Source organism: Echeneis naucrates, chromosome 16 (assembly GCF_900963305.1).
Source record: "Echeneis naucrates chromosome 16, fEcheNa1.1, whole genome shotgun sequence".
In the NCBI taxonomy this organism is placed as follows: Eukaryota; Metazoa; Chordata; class Actinopteri; order Carangiformes; family Echeneidae; genus Echeneis; species Echeneis naucrates.
In genome coordinates, this window is record NC_042526.1 from 12,737,744 (window position 1) to 12,760,548 (window position 22,805).

Here is a 22,805-nt window from a genome sequence, read left to right on the forward strand (position 1 = left end):
CGTGTAGATTGTAAAAGAGACTATATCCCAACTTTAAAACGTCCCTTTCCAATGAAAAACGGTGATCGGCCAATCTGCTGTTGAGAGCGCAAGAAAAGCTGACCTCTGATTAGCAGCTATAATGTAAACCAGCTGCTGTTTCATCAGGAACTCACCACGACCCCTATATCCAGCGTGAACAGGGCGTAAGTATGGAGAACAAAGAGGCCATACACGGGGTCATGGCATGTTTCTAATTGTACGCCTCATATCAGCCAGGAGCTGTGCTGTGCATTTACAGCAGGGCCAGCGACACGGTCACTGTGCCCTCGCAGCATCTTGAAAATGAACAAGTGAAGCATTAAGGGAATTTTCGCAGGGTCTGCTGCGTTTGATGTATGTCCAGCTCTCCGGCGGGCGGAAGGGAGAGGGTGTCTTAAACATCAGCATTAACAGGATCAATGATTTGCTTTTTCATGATGGATTAAAAACATCACTGTAACTAACTCGGCCATGCGCATCATTCAGTGCACATTACAGGCTCATAGAATCGACATATTGGAGTCACTGCTGTATCTTTAAAATGAAATGAAAAAAACAAAAACAAAAACAAACAAACATACCTGACAGTGGTAAAATCTATCAAACAGCACAATGTCATCTACTGTTCTTTTTCATTTTGTAGCATTTTTGTAACCTATAATGTACATACAATTAAAGTAATGAGTTCATTAACTTGATTAGCATTTTAGTAAAAAGCTTGTTTGAAGTGAAACCATAACACAGCTGTGACATACAGCATCACAGCAATGAACAGTTTCAAGTTTTCCTGTTTTACAAAATAATTGAATACTTTTTACTTATTGGTTAAGTGCTTTTTCCAAAGTAACACACCTGATTTTAATTATGTAAATTACACATTAAATTGAATAATTTTGTTTCCTTTTTAACTTATCATAGCGGTGAACTCTGACGCATCTACATAAGTCTAACGGTCATTATAAGGGAACATGTTTAAGCATTCGTACTGAAACTGATGTTCAGCTATGTGGCACCATATTGAGAAGCTGTTATCTCACTTGACACAACTGTCATTTTGAATTACTTGAGGGAAAGCTGCCTCAGATGGTTGAGACCTGACAGCTTTTAAATAATTAAAAAAGCTTTTCTGTCACTGTGGCTGTGGGCATGGCCCCAAAAGAAGAATTAAAGCACAAATGTCCAAATGCATGATGTCTAACAGGGGGCTGAACGCATCAATGAGCAAATACAGCCAACGTAAGTGGCTTATAGGTGTGCCTTTAAATAGTGTTCCAACACGCTAAGCCGTTCAGCATGGTCTGCGTTAAAGCCTGGAACAAAAGCTGAGAGAAAAGCAGATGCAGAACATACTCCCTGAACTCATGATCCATCCTGATAGGCACATAATGAGAATCAGACAAGTGTTCACACCATAACACATACAAATCCCTACTCATTATTCATGGCAGATTACCCTCTTCATTAAGGCAGAGGCGGGGACCAGGGAACACAGAGAAGGCAAGAGAGAAGAGGAGGGGAGGTTGGTCTGCAAGAACTTAACCAAATGAGAAGCAGCCAGACCGGAGTCTGGCCCACCAACACCAACGAGGTTACAGCATGCAAACCGTTAAGATATCTGGCATCTAGATGGGGCAGCCCTGTATTCTGCTTTAATGCTGCAAACACAATGTGAGCAAGATCTTCTGCAAAAGGCTTGGAAATGTCAGTGCAGCAGAACTGACGTTGCCACAGCAAGCCAACCTCTATCACTAGGCCTTGGTAACCTTCATCAGCTGGTTGAAGCTTGGATTTTTTTCTCTGTGTCACAACTGGTCTGTCAAACGGCATCATCTTCAGTCCTTTTAGATTTCCCCTGTCTGACTATTGAGCCAGTTAGTAAAGTTTAAATCTTTATGAGCCCTTAGTCATATAAATGACAGGTCAGAACCACCTGATAAAATCAGCCCTTGTTCATTTTTATGGGGGATCATAACTACTTATGTCATTAAAACTATGTTACCCCTCATGGGAAGGTCAGATAATCAGCATGGCTAAAGTTATAGCAACAAAAATGCTAATACAAAACAAGCAAGATGACTGAGGCTAGGTCTGGTGAGCTCTGGATAAAACCACTAAAAGAGATAGAAACGATAACCAAGCAATGCTGAATGCAAAGCATATACAGCAGGCCTTTGATATGGAGCTTTAATATGTTTTATGGTACTTAACATTGGCTGCATGTCCTAAAAGCAAATCTTTCCATCAACAAAGACCGAAGTGCGAAGCGTCCTTTTCAGTGAGAGATTGATTATGTGTGTTGTTGTGAAATGCTCCAGCAGGGCTGATTCTGTGCTTTGTTGAAGCTGGCAGGTGAGAGATATTACCTGTTGGTATAGAGAGGGGACAAGCCCAAACAGGCAAGACGTCTGTCCTGCTTATAATCATCCTGTCAAAGGAAATTTTATCCATGTTTATGTGAGATTATAAAGCGTCATCTATCAATACAATCTCCTCTGATATTACTCATTAACTGCTGTCCCGTCACGAAAGGCTGTAGTTGATTTCACAATTCTTCCTTCAGGTAAGTTTCCATAAGGACACATTAAAACACTATAAATGTTTAAAACCAACATGCCATCTCAAGTAATGATGTAATTACACCATTGGAGTAATTGGTGATAAAATCATACAGCCGTATGAACAGAGCATGCTGCTTGACCGTGTCTGTTGTTTTTCTAAGATGGCAGGATTGTATGATATTCTGCACGAACATAAACAAAAAAATACATTGATTATATTATGTTGTTTTATTTCACATAATAGCAGTAACTCTTATGGGAAACAATTTCAGACTCTCTTCAGTATGTTGCATCACAATAAGGCTGATCATTTTGTCATGATGTCTGACCTGTACTGTAGGTAACTCAACAGGGACACGGTGATCAAGCTGTCATTCGCAAAAGATTAAGTTGGATTTTAAATCATTGTGGTAAAAACAAACAGCATTCCCAGCATCTAAATCCTTTAAGCTCTTACACTCCTCCCCTGGACATATACGCAATGTAGTTTATTTACTTATTTAAATTTTTTTTTTTTTTTCCAATGGATTTGCATTACTGAAAAGTGAATTGCACAGCCGTGCACTGCAATGAAGTTACTGCAAAGTCACGACAGCAAATAAGTTGATAGAACTTACTGTAGGAGAAGGTGAGGCGCGGGGTAACGTCATCTTCTGTGATGGCTGTATGAAAACATCCAACAAGCAGGACAGTGTAGGTTTGGAGACAGAGCCAAGCCATACTCTTTGTCCACATGCCTCCTCAGTACCGCCAGCCAACTTGCAGTATTTGCCTTTCAGGGTTTTGGGGACTTCATGAAGAGCTTCTTTTTTTAACCGGTGTTTATTTTCTCACTCTCTCTCTCTCTCTCTCTCTTTCACGGCAGCCCTTGGATCCTTGAAAATAGGGTCTTTACACTGCTCTGAAGTCAGGGCACTCCTTTTGGGCTGTAGATGATGAGGCTGGTTGGAAACGATGACCTGTGAGCTCAGATTAAGACAGCGAGCCTCCACCGATCAACCTCCATCCGTGCACAACGCCGCAATGTCAGAGCTCGGACCTGTAAGGATGAAAGAGAAAACACTCAGCCAAATGAATTAAGACGCTGTGGGATTAAAGCAAACATTTTCACTATACACTCCAGATCTGAGGTTGTATGGTTTTGCTTTCAGTTTCTGCTGAGAGAGAAAATGATGCTACTGAGGGGATCGTAAACAGAATACTACATCATTGAGTCTGTGAACAGTGCTCATGTCAGGTTAATTTGATAATGCCAGCCACTGAAAAACAACCCTGCACTCCAAAAACCATAATCTCCGTTTCTGAATTGCACGTGCCTGCTCTATCCTGCATTGCTTGGAAGAGAAGAGAAAGCAGAAATGTCTTGGATGTGTTTGTTGAAGCTTAAAGGCAATGACGAGGTGTGACGCCCAAATAATAGCTCATATTACAGGAATCACAGGAGTTTCTGGTCACAGGTTACCTCGGTGAACTTTTGTTTTATTACTGAGTGGTGAGAAATGGTGTGTATACATTAGAATGAACGACAGTGGAAATGTTTTGATCCGCTCAGGTTACAGAGGGTTTTAGTCCTGCTCGCTCACAGTGAGGAATTCATGGAGATAAAAGCATCTAAAACCAAAGAAAATTGACATAAGTGATTTTGCCTGCTGTTCAGCTCTCATCAGCTCAATACACATCGCCAGGGTTTAACTTTTTGCCATTTTTACCATTTGACACAGGCTAACCTGCTTCTCCACAGTTTACGCAACAATCCTGAGGAAGATATCAGAGCAAAGCCACAAGACAAATATCATACCTTTAATGGAGTTATAAGCCGATTCAGAGCTGGTTAACTGAACTCAGTGAGACATGAGGGGAAACTCAATACAGACATCCCAGTTCCAACTGCAAACCCTACTGTTGCCAAAGGGGAGCTCCTCATTAAATGCAGCCGACAGGAGGCTCAATTTCATGTGAGGTATAGCAATCAATAGCTAAAGGTGGAGAGTGAAGCTATTCCTGGTTTCTATCAAGGGGCTCCTGACTCTTAGTCAATAAGCAGTCTGACGTTTGCTGCAAACACAGACATCTCCAAATCTGAGCTGGGAAGATGACATTTCGAGGAGCAGGAGGCAACGATAAAGGCCAGAGAGCAAGACACAAAAGGGCTATTTCTATAGAGACACACATATAACTTGATTTTGGAAAATAATAAAATAAAAATACACGCAGACAAACTTTGTCAGTTTAGTGTATGATACCGTGACTGAGGCAAAGAAAAAATAAACTCCTGCTTCTGAATGTGAAACAGGGTATTTAAAAAAAAAGTCTTTTAAATCTGAAAAATAATGTCAATCAGAAAGGTAAAAAAATCGAAATCATCAAGAGGGTTTGGATGCTGTGGCGCTTTGGCCTACAGCAGAGGCATCGTGACTTTTAATGATCATAATGACAAAAACAAATGAGGCTATGGAAGGCTTTTGCTTTGGAAACTCCAGTCTTTTGGACAATGCCACCCCCCAGCCGCCTACGTGATATCAGTAGGCTGTAACTTGGACAATGAAGGTGGCCATAAGCATCATTAGTGTCATTGTGCGGAACAATTCAGAGACGACACTTGACCACCAAGCAGTGGCACTAACATCAATTCAGCTCATGTGTGTGTGTCGGAAAAAAAAGTCCCGCATGCATCAAGCTGAATCTGACTGAGGAATGTAGAAGAGAGCTCGACTCAGCATGACTGAGAGAACAAGGGCGCCTCTGAAAGCACAGAAATCTATATGCAACTCAGAACTTCACTGCTCTCTCCTGCATGATGCATAAACTGAATCATCCCTTTCACTCCCCACACAGACGTGATAGTGTGCTCTGCCTGTGGATGATGCTCTCACATCTCTGTCTATGAGCTCCTCTTCACTCTCTACCCTTAATTTCTATAGGCCCTCCAGCAAAGCATGAGCCTAATCGGTTCGACATAATTATTGCTATTATTGTATAAGACAAGAGCACAGATGATAAAACAGGCTCCAATCAAAGGCATATGCTCTGTTTTATTAGTGGGAGGATACAGTTAGGTATAAGATTAGTGATTGTATTTACTACATGCAATGATTTATTTATTTTTTTTTTTACGTTAATCATTTATAATGAATAATGCACCAGTTTGAACATAATATACAGTTTCATTGATAAAATGACTGACTTAATGTGGTGCTGTTTACAACTAACCATATACACATGGTTAATTTCCTTAACTACCACTGCTCTTTGCTACCTTAAATGTTTGCCAGATTCTTTATGGTAGAATAAACATTGTCAAGCATTGTCATCTGAAAAGCAAAGAAACATCTTTGTGCGTTTTAAAAAGCGTACAGAGGTGGGCCTCTTGAGCAACATCTGCTTTTTATCAGGTTATGTCCATCTCCACGAACCGATACCAATCAGAGGATGAGAGCTGCCTGCGCGGGGCCTAAGAAGCATTGCGCTGGGCAGATTCCTCACAGCCATAACACAACATTTGGACAGTAAGAGTTAAGAGAGACTTTAAGAAAATAAGAAGGGAGGCAAAGCTGGGATTTGGAAAGGCTGGTACAACCTGTCCCCGCAATGTTCTGTCCATCTCAAGTGCAAAGCCAAAATAAGAGTTCTGACTATCTGAACCCCATCACAATTGTTTTTATAGTCGAAGCAGTGGAAATATTTACAAGGAGGGGAAGTGACCATTAAATGAAGCAGTAAGAGGCTGTGCTGGGAATGGAGTAAATCCTCCAAAAGACAAGAGTTGCGTCACTAACATGGTTGCATTGAGGAATGAAACTCCTGTCAAAGGGAAACTGAGGCTATATGCAGTATTTTCAAAATGAAACACAAACTGGGATTTGCCATGTAAAATGTTCTCATGAAAAATTCCAGGCTTTTCCTTTTGACATCGCCCATCAATATGCTTCACAGAAGAGGATGTCCAAAAAGAAGATAGGATACAGGTTTTTATATTCATACAAACAGGAATCTTCCCAGAACTCTTGAGCAGTCACTTCCTGTAACTCAGCTAAAACTATCACTATATATCACTGAATGACCAATGACAGCACTACTTATAAGACTCAGTGAGTATTATAAATAGCAGCAATGTGCATTCTGCTGAAACAGGTGGCACCGCTATTAGCATTTGCCATATGAGTAGAGTAGGAGAGGGTCAAGGCTCCTCACGTTCCACACACAGCCTGTTGACTGGAAAAGTGTTGAATGATAAATACGACCTCTTGGCATGGCTGTCATCTTACACAGCCACCTGGACACACACACACACACACACAAATACACGTTGGCCACATATGCCAAGCTCAGGAAAACCCAGGTCTCGTGCTTCCAGAGGTGGCCTTCAACCTGTGGCAGCACTTCCCCTCCTGCCCCTTCAGCACCTCCACGCCCCGGTAGGGCTCTCAGATGTGGAGGATATTATCTGTCAGGAGAGGCTTTATTGGAGGAGCCCACGTGCACATGTGGATAGAGTGGGGCTGATTCACAGTCCGAGCAGTGTGGGTGTGCGGTCTTGACACAGTTCTGCACCCGTCCTGCTGCCTACTTTTAGTTTATTTTAGTTTAACTATTCATCCAGATATAAAAATACCTATCTATGAGCAAGACATGACAATACTTCCATCCCAAAGCTCACATGTCACGCTCTCGCTCTTGCGCTCACATAAGGACTTTCAAGACAAAGTAGTCTCCCACTGGTTCTATTACACTGTGTAAATAATTGGTTCCTGTTAAAGAGAAAAGAGAAAAAACTTTGCTCCATTTCACAAAAAGAGCATGCCTTCGATCACAACAATACCCACACAAGACAAGCACGGCCACTAACTTTGAAATGCAGATTCTTCCATGTCTGCATATTGAAATAAAATAAATGTGTCGCATGCTGTAATGACGCGCCTTCCTTCAGTAAAACATATGTTTGAAAGAGGCTAGTAGTTAACTTTCAAAGGGCTTCATGCACAAACTTGGGAATGAGTTTCTTGATAGCTGGTGCACCCAGTCCTGTTCCCCGGTGAATGAAAATTCGGAAGCCTGAGTTCTGATTAGGCGACTGTGGAGTCTGAAGAAACACTCTCCTGTTCTTAGCCGACCCAGTTTTAGTCCAATCCCCAGACCTAGCTAAGAGTAATTAATGGCTCATTCATCCTGAATGAACTATACAGCAGTAATTAGGACCATATGCTATTCCAAATTACCTAATTAAAATATTATTAAACTATTGAACAGAGATAGGCGACATTTTGAACCGAAGGTTCAGGGGAGTTAAATTCATCAAGCTTGCTTCTCCTCTGAGGGTTTGTGACACGGTCAGAGGTGCTGAATTTTATCACTTCCTAAAAAACCCCAAATTTGGAACTTGCATTAAAAATTGTATTGATAGATTATGGTAATATATCGCAGTGAAAGTGGATGAGTATATTTCATCACCTCTGTCTTTGAAGCCTCTACAGGAGCCTAAATCAACCCTGTCTCAAAAGTGAAAATATTCAGAATGATATTCCATTTCATTCTATTTCCCCTCTGTGCAAATTTCCATAACAGATGTGGAGCCAGCAGAAGCAGCTTGCTGATGAAATGTAAAGTAGCAGGGTTAGGTCTGTCACCGGGCCTGCTATCGATATCAGGACTGAAGTGGGTGAAAGAAGAGCAGCAGGGGCTGCGACAGACAGAGCTGCATTATTATACTGAAGGTGGAAAAGAAAAGACGTCAAGCAAATGAAAGGGCAAGGAGACATTTTCCATTCATTCCACTGCTGGTCTCCCCATCAAACTCTAATCTATACATTAATACTAATGCAGATGGAGATCATCTGGGAGTAACTAATCTCACCAGGCAAATACTGGTTTCAGTGAGATTTTCACTTTTTTTTTTTCTGGAGAGTCATTGCCTCTTTTGGCACAATGCCCTTTATTTCCCGGCACCAAATCTCCCTGTCACAACACATCAGAGAAGGCATAAACCTGGATTAAAACTATTCATGTGTTGCAACCCTCAGACTTGCTAAATACTGAAGGATTGTGCAAAAGTTGGTAGAAGTGTGTATTTTACCCCTACGGTCTCTTCGGTTTTCACCAATCCACTGGAAGCTGATCCACTTTTCAGAAGGAGCCTGCCCTGTTGATCTTGCAGACATGGCCTATTTCTTTTTCTAGTGCTGTCACACACCCTCTGCCGAGGAAGGAAACGCCTACATCTTTGAGAGTACTGAGTTGTATAATTGGCTGCACCACTCAGACATCATATTAGCCACCGATTTTTACACGAAATTAGTCATTGCAAACACTAGAAAGCCCTCGATGACGTGGCTCCTCTTCTTTATCTCCATGTCTTCTTGGGCTTTCTAAACGCTCAGTCTATTCACCTGGTTTCTCTTAGCACAATAAACTGTCCAGATATTTTACAAATTCAGTGGACAGAAGTTGAAATGATTTTGATGCTGACGAACCCAAACTGCATCGACGCCTCAGGAAAGACTTTGTTTTGGGTTTGTTTTTTTTGTTTTTTTTTTTCAGCTGCACAGTACTGGGCGTCCTGATAAAAGAGGACACTGCTGCTGTTTACACCACAATTGTTTATGCTGTTGTTTCAACTATAATAAATATTTATACTAGGATAAACATTGCTTATTAAATTTTGAACACAAGCCCTTTGTTGGAAATGCTAGTGCTCGAATCTCCTTTTGGTTTTCTATTTACAAACAATATTTCACTGATAACTAAGCTTAAGTTCTGGGTTTGTGGTTCCACCTTCTTCTTGCAGAAACACAGTTTGGGCATTAGCATATGTATTTATTTTTCTCATCCCCTTCCAAGTACGCGCAAAAATAGTCGGCATCATGTGTATCTGAATCTCACCTTTAAATTGATCCGCATTAAGCCACAGTCTCATCACCTCACTGCTGCTGGAAAGTTCAAATCAGCCACCACTCTGCTGCTGTCACGATAATCCAGACGCAAAATGAGGGTGACATTTTTGTGGGTTTTCCAGTGTCAGCGTCTCGTACGGAAAACTAATATTACATCCACCATGGGGAGTGATGAGCTGCACATATGAAGCCTCACAATAATATGACAATCTGGAAATGTCTTTCCTTCTCGTTCCTGCTCCACACGTGGCGCTACTGCTTTAAGAGTGGATGGTCAGTTCACTCCTTTTGTAAAGTTGGGTTGATACTAAGTTATCAAGTGACTGAAACCTCTGCAAACTCTGGTAACCAGCACTCACATATGGCCTGACCTGACTCAGTACTGCTCCTCAATTTAAGTGGGTATAATCCCAGTGCACTGATCCTTTGTGGTTTTAAGACAGTATGTGCCATCAGTGGAAACTTTGGTGTCACATACAGTCGTCACTTGATAATAGCTTGTGTAACAGTCAAGTCCAGCCAAAGAAAGTCTGACCATATGCAGCACACCCCAGCATAAGCAGAAAATTTGTCAAGGACGGGTTTATGAGAAGAATAAAAATATACAGTATAATATTGTCTGCTGCACTGTTTTACATATCGAGGCCTGTGTTTTTATGAGGGGAGATGGCGTCTGCCAGACACAGGTAAGGAGCAGTTTCAGCTCTGGCTGCAGTAAGTAGGTCAGGCCTGTTGAAACACTCACTCCCATTCTAGATGATGTCTACACTTGTTTGCCATATATTACTGTCTGCACTTACAGGAGTGATATATTGACCCTGATAGGGCAAGGGCTGATAACACCGCATTGATTTCAGTTCCTCTATCTAGCCTGTCCTTGTTTACCTTCAGAAGCTTAATTTGTTAAAACAGATAAGTCTATGATAAACCGATAGCACACCGAGATTGCTGTTTAAATGCAAATATGAAAGTTGAAAGGTAAATATTAAACACTAGAATCATTTAAGCATAATTGAATTTGCTTAAAAGAACAATCACTGAAGGTGCAAAACTGAAATTAATCATTGCATAAACACCAGCTAAGATTTTGCCAGAATTTTACATTTGAATAAATACAACAACAACAACAACAAAACTTAATGATAACAACAACTACACTGAACTAGACTTTGCTGAAAGAATCTTTGAGACAAGGTTGCAGAGCTCCAACAGCCTAATGGAGTATTCTGACTAAAACTAGATCTTGTGGGCAATTTGACTGAACGCAAGAAAACGTGCTGCATTAATATTTGCTGCACCTGTAAAATTTGTGGACCATTGAATCGCCAACAGTGCACTGAAATATTTATCCTCCTTGAAATTGATTAGGCTGGTGTGTCATCCATGAAAGGCCGCGAACAAAGCGGCGTAGCAGTTCTCTCTTGATGTCTGCAGCACGAAGCTGCACGCATTCCAGTAGCTTAGAGGCTTAGGCAGAAGCCGAGGTTGTAGGTCATTGGGCAAAGAATCGAACACATCCATCACTGTGTGAGTCCGATAAAAGGCTCAGAAGGTCCACTTCTCCACATGGTCATAACGACGAATACCCCAAATCCACCTTCAAGACATCTTTAGAGTTTCTGAGTCACCGAAACGTCATAACCCCCAAGATGTTCTACGTTTCTCACGGTCAGGCTCATAAAATTTATTGCTTTCTATACAGAGAGCGAGCTTCGTACCTTCTTCACTAGGAACTTGACAAAGTCTTATTTTCAGTCAAACTAATTTTCAACTAACGCAACAAATTTCCATTCAATAATTGTTTAAAAAGAGCATAGTTTCTGCAGTTAGGAATCTTGGATAGTGTCACTAAACCTCAGGAAAACAACAGTTAAAATTCCTTGAGTTAAAGGGATCCTACCATGGGAAGAACTATGGTTAACAAGATGTTGATGATGTATTTTACTCACTCTTGAAACCACTCAGACCTTGTGAATGGATAATTCAACAAAGTGTCAAGTGTGCAAATGAAACACAAAGCTATAAATTGCGATTTCAGCAGATAATTAAGGACATAAATTGACATTACCAGAGCAGCGGTCATGTTGTTTAATCTTAAAGTTCAATGAGAGCCCAGGGAGTCCTGCATTCATCTGAGGTGGTGTAATCAGGTTCATGTTCACTCACCAGCCAATTTGAAATAACCCCTGTGAGATCTGGTTAAAGGCTAATCCAGCTGTGTGCTAAGTGACCCTTTATTTATGATGTTCTAGGTTGAGGAATGCATACTAAAGGGAGCAGAGTGAAATTTTTAGCACATGTTTTATTCGTAATTATGAACAAATTATCAGTTTGATGATTACAGAAAACTTTAATTCAAGTCATCAAATCTGCAATGCTGTTGACTGTGGAGGAGTCACCTTTCACGAATTCGGCAGGATCTAAGATCTTTGGATGGATGCAGTTGGTATGTGAATGCTTTGAAGGAATTTGGAGACTTAAGAATGCAAAGATCAGCTGTCTGATACCCTCAAATTCAAGAGATACAAACAGTAAACAATTGGTCCTGAGGCAACAAAGATGTTCCCGACATTCGTTTTGTTACGTGTGTGGTTGCATAGGTGTATCTACTTTTCATCTCTGGCCACAGCTTTGATATCACGCACCAGTCAAGTGAAATCCTCCCTATTTGACCTCTTTATTTAGCGGATTGAACGCATTAAAATATCTTTGAGGGGGAAGGCTGTCCTCTTTATGTGGGGTCTGAGAGCAGAGCAGCTGCCCCCCACTTGCCGTGACCTCACTTAGTAAAGATCAATAATAGGCTTCACATTCCTCGTTCCAAGTCCTCAAGAATCGCTTAGGCCTTGGTATCCCAGCCATGCAAGCCATCTTGTGAATCCTTTAGCACCATGATATTTGGGGTAAATTCCAATCATTGACATTAAACATCCTAGACGACCAGATTTGACCTATGAGGGCAACCGGTTTGGTCAGCTGTATGGAGGAGATGAGCTCTTGTCACTCAAGAGTATCGCCCTGCAGACCATGCTAATGCAGTCACTCAAAGGCGATTTTTTCCAGCTAGTGCTGCTCTGTTTAGCTCTAATTTAATGTTTATGCCTCACATTTTCCCCAAGCCCCTTTCCCCTTTCAGTCTCACTGTAACCAGCCGAACACACAGCGAAATTATGGGGCCCACGCTGAACCCAGGAGTAGATGATTTAATGGCTAAGTGACTGCTTTATTTAGTCAGACAAGCATAATAAGGGGATTAGCAACCTATCAGATGACAGAGTTCAGTGTTCTTGGCTACAGGTATACAGGCAGACATATTATATCACGTGATTTGTTAATCACAGTGCAAATGGCATAAATGAGTCTATTCTAAAAAAAAAAAAAAAGTTAATAATAACAAAGAACAACAATTTAGCAAGCCTAAATCACATTTCAAGCCAAATTGTTCCCATCAGCGAGTTAAAAGAGAGTGGCCTTTTTAACTCAGATGGGACCCTTAAATTTCATGCGCCTCTTTGTTTGTGGTACAAACGCATACTGGAGCACGTCTAAGATGAAAGTCCTGACACGTTCATACAGCACCACGGCCCCACAGCTGGATGCGTGTAGGAGGGAGCTGATGTCATGGAGAGATGGAGGTGAAATGAGCTGTTACTAGAAAGGTGAGCCTCTTCCCAAAGATATCATGTCCTGAGACATCTTCACAACTCTTTCTTCCCAAGACAGAACAGTCATGAGGGCTGGTCAGCGATGTTGCAACCACCCAGACAATGATGTGATTAATTCATTATGAAATACTACAGACAATGAGAAGTCAACTCTTTGACTTAATCATCTAGTTGCTGGCAAAGATAAAAAAACAACCAAATGAAAAAAAAAGAAAAAAAGAAAAAGCCTGTTATCAAAAACATGAGACATATTTTCTTGTAAACAAGATAATGTCCAATTTATGGTCTGTAACATCCAGTTAAAATAAGATTAAGTGGTTAAACAAAACACAAAATTTTTATGTTACCAATCATCTTCTCTGCTTGAGAAGTACAAGAGGCTGCTCTGCTTCCTGTGTGCTGTGACGTTACTAAGTGATTCATCGCATTATTTATAAACTATAAGTTCTAAGGTCAATGATTTGATCCATGAGCAGGAACAGAATAAACAGGGTTTCTGTTTTGCCCCTATTACAGACTCAACGCAAGGGAAAGCAGACAACCTCACCTGCAGGAATCCAGAGCAGAATATATTTCTCTTCATTGGCAAAAAATATAAATACGCTGCGTTTAACAAAGTAAGCTTTCGTAGTATTTATTCAGAAATTAGTCAGAAAAGTGTAGTGTCTTGGCAAGAAATGTGGAAGAAATCTGGAGTTTTACTGGAAAGGAAAACTTCTGGGTATTTCCAAAGTTATTCTGAAATAGCCTCTTGGCTGGCCAAAGGCTGATTAAACACAAAAAACAATTAAGCACAGTTACTCTGGCTTCAGCCCTTCTTGGATAACCCTGACTGGAAAGGCTGAGAATCTTCCCACTATGTGAGACACAGCACAGATCCTTCTCGAAGTGGACAAGATAGCATGCATTTGTATTACCGGGAGACATTTACTGATTGTCACCCGAGTAAAAAGCACTGACCATGGCTAAAAAAAATAATAAAAATAAATAAATAAATAAATAAATGGTCATATCGGGGGAGAAAAATACATCAACCGTGTGAGTTCCTGTGAGCTTAAACTGCACCTGCATGCTGAACAGCTTCATCCCCTCCAGATGTCTGAAGGCCTTGCTGGACCCAGAGCCAGCACATCTATAACTGTCTCCTCCACTGCCCAGACTCCGGTGGATAACTGCCAGAGAGAAAGCAGGAATGCAGGGGATCTGAGCCCTGCAGTCCCTCACGCTGGACAAAAAGCGCTGAAAAAGGCCATAAGATGGCTTATGTGCAGTGTCTTTATATATCACATCTTCAATCCAATCTGATGAATTATTCAGATGGTGCTATCTACTGTGCCTCTCACCGAAAACATCTGCCCTGCCAGCCTGTCTGCCAGGTCTGGCTTACACTCTGTTCTGCCACAGGAAGCTTTTAGTCTGCTGATGTCCTGTGGTCTCTGTTCCATTTAACCCTCTATCTCTATTTCCATCTCTTGGACTAGAGGCATAACACACTGAGGGAAACAGATTATGTTACAATGTCAAAAAAGGCATCTGTCTGTACAGCATTTTAAAAAGAAAACAGTATCATTTTGCCACTACTGTACACATATCCATGATGTTTGCACACATCGAAAGGAATGTAAACAGCTGTGTGGATATCAAGAAAAGCCAGGGAGAAATAATCAAATATGGATTTAGCTTTTAGTTTGGTTCAGTTATTGTTGTCATTGCAAATAAGCATGCTACAAAATCTTGCTTACTTTCTTAATTCAGCTCAACCGGCCAATTGCAGTTTGAAGTAGGTTTACCTATCAGATTTTTGATTTCAGAAAGTAGTTTGAGTGAGAGAGTGGGCTGCGTCCAAAAATATCTGGACAGAGCCCCCCCCCAACATCAGAAAGACGTAGGGCAGAGGGAGTTTCCAACACTGACCCCTGTGCCCCAAAGCCAAGTGCATCACATTCCAGCACTGGACTCCATCACACACGAAGCAGAAAACACAGCAGGCTGCATTACATACTTCCAGACCAGTTAAGTCAGGGTTGTAGCTCACCTCCAGCCCCACCCCCACCCCCACCCCCCATTGCAGTGTTTATGGTTTTTAGCAGAGCATGAAATGACGAAACACAGCACCGATTCCCCTCCCTGTCACCCTTTGCAAATTTCCCATTCATAACTTTCAAAGAGGATGAGTGACTGAAAAACACCGCTGTCATTCAAAGTTAGAGAAGAATAACCAGTCGGAAGACTGAAAAGATTTGGACCACTGATGTGTATCATAAATAAATCAGCTGAGCCAACCGCAAGCAGAAATATCATACTGCACGCTACCTCTTAGTAATAACCAGCAATGAGTATTAATATCAAAAGAAGGTACAGCTTGTTTACAGTGAAGTAATTAGAGGCTTGCAAGTTACAGCAGGAATGTCTGAAGGGGTCAACAGCACCATTACCAAAGTAAAGGGCACAACCTAGAACACTCTGAGATATCAAATCACAGCGAGGGGGGACGAACAGACAGCTAAACAAGGTTTGATTGAAGTGTGATCCCATTAATCTGGCCAACTCTCATACTCACGTCAGGAGCACAAAAGCATCTGACCGCTAACAAAAACCTGATGTGTGATTTGTAGACGTACAACCTTAAAGACTTCTCTCAGCTCAGATGTTATCTTAGATGTATTTGAGGATCAAAATAGAAATGTATTATTGAACACGTAACATGCAAGAGAAACAGGTGTATGGTGAAGGGAGGTGGAAACACACCCAGAAAAGCACACAAGACGATTCTCACACCAGCACATAAGAAGCACTGGCATATGTGTAAACATAATCCACGTGGCCTTGCAAAGCATTTTCACAGATTTGTGTCGAGTTAAAATAATGCCCTGGTAGAACAAGGCAAGGCCCTTCATACACTCGTGACGTTTGTTGTTGATACATGCTTCATACGGGTTAAAAAGCAGCTGTGTGGACCTCTAAGATACAACAGCAAATACAGGGATCTGGCCATGTTCCACGTTCACAGTCATTTCCCACATCGTGGCACGGTGCTGGAGTGGGAATAAACAGAGGATCCCGCTGTGCTCTCAGAATGCATGTTTGCAGAGTTCCCATCAGTGAGTACACAGTAACAGGACTCCCTGAAGGCCAGTGTTTAACCTTTAGGTTACAAGTGGCTGACCACTGCAGACCTCACCCCTCCTGTTCCTCTGCTATTAAGCCTTTTCTCACACATTTATGCAGCACAAGCAGGTTTCCTGAAATGAGTAAGATCACATCATCTGACCTGAGGATAATGCAATGTGATTAAATAACTAAATGGACTTTGTGGTCAACTACTTTTTCCAAATGATCACTGAATCTTAGCTTTCAAGGTAAGAAAACAAAAACAAAACAAAACTGAAAGTTACTGAAAGTTATTTGAAAAGGAAAAATTATCTGGGATTCCAGGACATCTTGGCAAACTTCATGTTCTGATGAAGATAATGTTTTATGCTTGAAAGCCCCGAGACAAAACTTAGTGGTGATAATATTTGGTCAAAGAAACATAAACACTATTTCCAGTGTAACTCAGGACAGATCCTCAAATTCAAAGTGACAATAGCTGTTTCATCCAAACGTCTATTTTGTGCTACTGTAAACATAAGTTTGAAAACTGAATGAATATTATGGTATGAGGAAGGGAGGCTTAAAAACAAACTCGGAATTTCACGAAAAAGAAACAACCACACAGTCCAAACTGTGATCTAATTCAGAGCCGTGCGTTTCGGCTTGTAAGTGCATGCAGCTGAATCTTGGTGTGAATTTTGTGAAATTTGTGAAACCAAACCATGGTGAGGGGAAAACAGCGCATTAGGAGAAAATCTAAAGGGAAAATCTCTCTCCCTCAAACACACGATGACAGCGACACAGCCAACCCAACTACATAAACAGAAGGAGACGCGTCAGAGTAGCCCGATGCTGAGAAAATGCCCTTGGGATATGCTGACAAAATGGAAACATGTGCATATGGGGGCAGCATTGGAGATGAAGCTGTGATAAAACAGTGTTATTTATTTCTTCTTTGTCTTCACTCCTCTGAACAGATTTACTAATGCGCAACAGGTTGCACTCTGCTTTGAGCTGCACGACACAGAGGCATAATTTTATCCTTTAGATTATGTTCCTTTCAACAGACTTAATGTAGAACAGCCCTGCATCAAATACATGTTCAAGCTGCATGGGAACACACAGCGTGCAAGTCAGACGGCAACAGTCATATTCAGGCTTTCACTGCAAGAAACCATCGCAATGTTCTAAAATATATATATTTGGTTTAGAGGTCTGCATTCGAGGTATTGATATAACAGGCACCGAGCTATACCAACAAGGCCCTTCTGACAGCATCATACAGTCAGTTCATTGTCAAGGCTGTTGGTATCCAGAATGCTACTGCCAGCTGTTTTCTTTGTGGATCAAACCAAAAGAAAACAACAGACCAAGGTCAGTACAGACAGTCTCTTCTCCTACGGCAGACGGATAAATCTCCATACACAACAAAAACTCTCTGTCACAAATGAGATAGCACAGCTGATTATATTCCACCTTCTTGTGGAATAAGCAACCAGTCTCAAAAATTCATGAAAGCGCCCATTTATGCCAGTACTGCTGGGTGTTTGTTGACCATTCGGGTTTGGGAGGGTTATCTCTCGTGCCCAGCTGCCTTGTTGGTACACACTGGACAGACTCAGATGGACTGGCTTTTGAGAGGGAAATCAAGCTGTCCTGAGACCATAGAAGATGGCAGTAACATTGCTATTTCTCTTGAGAAGCCGAGAGGACACAAGAGAGTTGGAGTCCCCCTGTGCTCCAAAATTTGTTTTGCTTATCGATACTTTACTTGCTTGACCTTCACTGTGCATAATTGTATTATTCATAGAGTTTCACACTGAGAGGCTGTTTTCATATTAATCAGCTGAAGAGACAAAGTTTTATTTGCTTACATTAAATCTGAGTTCAAGTTGTGTACAGATAAGCATTAGTTTGTTAGGTCACAACTAATCTGAAGGCCAGTTGTGATAATTTCCGCAGCTGTAGAGCGCAAACTTGAAAACCTCTTCTGCACACTTTGAGAATGAACTTCACCGGAAGAGAAAGACATAAAGAGATAAATCATTTGAAATTAGCAATATTTTAGTATTCATTTGTAGTTTTTTCATTAAAGAGCAGGACTAGATTCAATTCAAGGGTTTTTTTCACGTATTAAAAAACGTCAGAAACGATATTTAATTATTAAAAAATGTAAATAATACAGCTTTTACTTCCTGCTTCGCATTCAAAAGTGAAGATGAAGATTAAATAAAAATCTAGGTGGAACTCCACTTTGACTTTCAAGAATCATTTCCATTTCTGGTTCCTTTTATTAACCACCACCCACATCTGGCCATTTGGCATTAGTTTTCATTGTGCTGCCAGCAGCATGTGGGTGAGAGATCAGAGTTTCACACAATAGCACCTGATGCTTCTGTGTTGCAGCCAGCAATCACATCAACCCCTAACCTGTGTCATAACACAAAAATACCTCAACTATTTGACCTGGCTGGATCTCAACTGTCACAGCCAAGCAAACTGATACAATTAAGACTTTGTGTAGATGCTTATATGTGGGTTCTTGCTTGTCAGCTTTTTCCAAACTCCTCTGAGTTCACACAAAGTTTGCAGACCGTGTGAGGATGTGTGTGCACTGTCTGCCCTATCTGCCCTAACTCCTATCAGTGGAAAAGAGGCCCCACTTCCAGTCACAGGCTCCCTGCTGATGAGTTGTTTTTCAGCAGGAAGAGTCATCAACCGTTTTTTTTTTTTTTTTTTTCACGTACAAGCCAGCGAACCTTAGAATACAAACACACCCAGGTAAATAACTGTGTTTCCACAGAAATGAGTCCACCATCTCATAATGCAAGGGTAACTCCTACACATGCGCAATGACCCACAAAGACAAACTCAAGACGAACACGCACACACACACAAACATGTGCTTGCACTCAGACTGGATCTTTAATGACCCCCTTGCCAAGCTATCACCTTGCGATAAAGACCTACTGGGAGGAAGGAGGGCTGTTTCGTGTCAGCTCACACCCACTTTTCCCTTTAAAATAGAGAAACTAACAACAACCTCAACACAGGCTCATTCATCAAACGTTTGTACTTCTCTAAGTAGAAAATGACAGGTTATCCTGGTATCATTTCAATAGGTAACCAGAACTGCAGCGTACTCACATCAATGATTCATGAAGCACCACACAGTTAATGAACACAAGGATATAATCTCTGCAGGAGCAGTACTTGCGCTCTGTTCCGCTCTGCTGTGACACAGAAACGTCCTTTGGTTCTAAAAAAGGTTTCCTTGAGGTGACACAGACAGACTGATAACTCCTCCAGGAAGTGTCAGAAGAAAATCCATACGAACAACAGAGTTTAACGCACAAATAGCTGACAGCTCCAAGTCCACAGGTCCTAACGCTCCCTCTATCTGACACAGTGTCGTCCCACAGCCTGCCTCTGGCTACTCCACACACTGGAGCTCCTCCCTTCACACACTGTCAGAGAGGGAGAGAGAGGGTGGAAAGGGAGAGACGAGGGAGTGGAAGGGAGTGGAAGCGGGGTTCATTTCGACACCATGAACTTTACTCATTTTTCACCAGCACCGCTCATGTAAATGTTAAAATACCAGTATTGTTTATTTCTTTTTGCATATTGTGGATTGCTAACGGAGTGTTTTACAGTTTTATAGGAGAAGAGCAGGTCTTGTTTCCCCGAAACTAATTAGCTTCAACTCGTAATCCAATGTGCCCTGTGATTTTCTGGAATTTCTGGTCATAAGACTGTTGACTGGGCACTTTTGAGGACTGAGTGCCACCTCATTCCGAATCATTATACTAAAGTTACGCAAGGAAAACATTTATGTGGTGCGGCATGATGTGGCTGAATTTATGTGAGCTGCCATTAAATGAGATGGAGGCCTAATTGCTCTGAATGTAGCCTGAGAGCTTTTTTTTTTTTTTTTTTTTAGCTCTCCTGGGAGTTGGTTCCCTTGTTATGGACTGCAGATGTTAGCCTGTCAGCCAGCTGCTTGCACCCATATAAAGACAAACTCTGTCTTTAATGATTGCAATTAGCAGTAACTTCAAGCTACCGGAAGACCAACCTAATCTATCTGTTCTAAATCAACAAGGATGTGTGTGTGTGTCTGAAATCTGGAGAAACAGTAGAAACAACACTTGCAAGGACAGAAGTTTTCAGGCCATGCCACCGAAAATACAGCAGAGGTGAATGCAGGGACGTCTCAAAAGGGGCTGCTTCATGAATTGTAAAGGGAACACTCACTTCCTGTGACCTCGTACTGCTCTGCACATTTAGAGCAGTTAGCCTTTACTCAAATAATCATTATAATTAAAAAGGAACAGGAAAAGAAGCAACTGTATAGGAAAGTGTTAAGGTTAGGGTTTTTGACAATATGTTAACGAGCAAACAGCAAATTATTTAAAAACGCTTGCTTGTGAAGAAGTGTTACCAAATAGCTTCACATGCTTCTCCAAAAATATTTCCAGGATTAATAGAGAAAAGTGTGACATAGTGGATGTGTTGAGAAGGGGAGGCCTGTTTCTAAAATAGCATATGCTAATTATACACCATAAGCAACTGCTAAGGAGGGAGACGCGTTGCCAGGTTTGAGGCGTTAGGATCTGAATGTCACCTGAGACGTTCTTCAGCCACAGCCTAGATGCTCACTGGATGTCTTATTTGCAGCCTAGGTCAACCAACCCCCCCCCCTCCAGACTACTGCTATGCAGACGACCTTTTGTAAACAATCCGTGGGCATAAAGGATACCGCTGGCAAGCATCTAAACTTGTGGCTCCGACCAGTCAACCAGCAGAAGACTGGCCTTCTTCTGTACTTGTGACCCTGATAATGCTGCTGTTCTCAAAATGTCTCTTTTCATTGTCTACCCTCTCCACGAGTCCATGACTACTACACAAAGCACAGCCCACCAGTTACAACTGCAACACTCATATATACGTCGTTACAGTTATTAATGGTTAAATAAGAAATAATGATGGGTTGTTTTTTGTTTCTTTTTGTTTGTTTGTTTGTTTGTTTGTTTGAAAATGAAAACTTTATGAAAGGGAAAGATGTCATCTGAAACCTACAGGTGAGAGTTATCCATGAATATGTAGGGAGGGATTTCATCAGAAACAATTTATGAGAAGTGCTGTTTTTGCATTGCTTTGAATGTTTAGAGTCCATGATAGCATGGTTACAAAAGTGCAGCACTGTGAGCTTTGGTGATTCATGGGGGCCACATGAAAGTGTGAGTTTGATCTTTCTTTTCTTTGCAGCATGTTTCACGCAAAGCAGGCAGAAGTGCTGTAAGATAAGTCTTTACAAATGAGCAACAATCCAGAAATTACAGCACAGCGTTAAGCCCTCGTGTTTCTCATATTAGCTTAATAGAAACAGGGCAGATAACAGCATTAGGCTACTTATAAGGCATAGAGGCTGACAGAGGCACTGAAGACAGCTGATCAACCCTGGGACCTAACGCTCAGCTTCTACTTTCAGGTGTTACACTGTTTGTCTTTCTCATGGAGATGAATCATGACTTTACTGCTGGCATGTGTTAACACAACAGTCAACCAATGTGTTGAAACATTGTAATTTTATGATCCCTCGCTGGGAAGATATGACAAGATGAAGATCAACTTTGCTCACTTCCTTTTCATTGTGTAACTTTATCTTAGCAGCATGGATCATCAGTTACAGAAAATCTTATGCACAATTGAAGATAACATGTTCCATGCTGAGGTCAGGTGACATATGGTGTTGTGAGAGTAAAGTGCTTCCCCCTGGAAGAGCAAAAACCTTTTTACTTTTTCTCTAAGAGGAAAGATCAACACCTCTAAATCCTTTCCTGTCCTGAATTGATTGATCGAGGAGTGAAAAGTGTTTCACCCTTTAGCAAAAACATTGCTGTGCATCTTAGATGCTGTTTCAGAGTGCACAGTGGGGTCACGGTCTGCACGTATTTCAAGCATCTGTTCAGTGAGGTCAAAACAAAAATCCCACTACATCTACTAAAAGAGCTCTAATGCAAAACAGCAACCAGAGTCATAACTTATAATTTCAGCCTCCCTTTGTCCACCACTTATATTTGCCCTTTGGCCTGATTTCTCAGCCTCAGTCTAAACGTAAACCGGGTCGCTGTTAAAACCTGATGCTTAAGTGTCATTATTTGCATATTGGATGGAAGTAGGGTGCAGCTTTTTGACTGCCAAGAAGCTTTTTGTCAGTATTCCACACTGACAGTGTCAGCTTCTTCCAACTATTCATGACATCTATATGATGTTTACACTGAGGGGAACACTTAAAGTCTAGTCAAGTGCCACTTTTTTATCTTTTGATAACATTAAGATTTTTACACACACACTGGACCACACACACCATCTTTTCTGGATTCAAACGCAACAGTCACAATCTACTATCAAATGAAAATTTTCAATTCTTATTTCATCAGCATAGTTAGTATCTTTGGAAACATTTGGATCTGCAATTTTTGTGAGGTCAGACCAGAAAGTTGGTCGTAATCGATCCGATGAGACCATAAAAATCTATATAGAAAATATAACTTGTCCGATATTTACCTATCTTACAC

General features: G+C 41.3%; 1 protein-coding gene across 1 annotated transcript in view; it reads right to left on the reverse strand.

Annotated features, from left to right (window-relative positions):
• sema4ba (sema domain, immunoglobulin domain (Ig), transmembrane domain (TM) and short cytoplasmic domain, (semaphorin) 4Ba) overlaps nt 1–19,614 on the reverse strand; it is a 33,322-nt gene extending 13,708 nt beyond the window's left edge. The window contains exons 1-2 of the mRNA XM_029523746.1: nt 19,372–19,614; nt 3,197–3,618 (exon numbers count right to left, since the gene is read on the reverse strand). Coding sequence (XP_029379606.1) covers nt 3,197–3,314 — 118 coding nt within the window. The 5' untranslated portion in view covers nt 3,315–3,618; nt 19,372–19,614. The remainder of the gene's footprint in view (nt 1–3,196; nt 3,619–19,371) is intronic.
• Nucleotides 19,615–22,805: the final 3,191 nt, after the last annotated feature.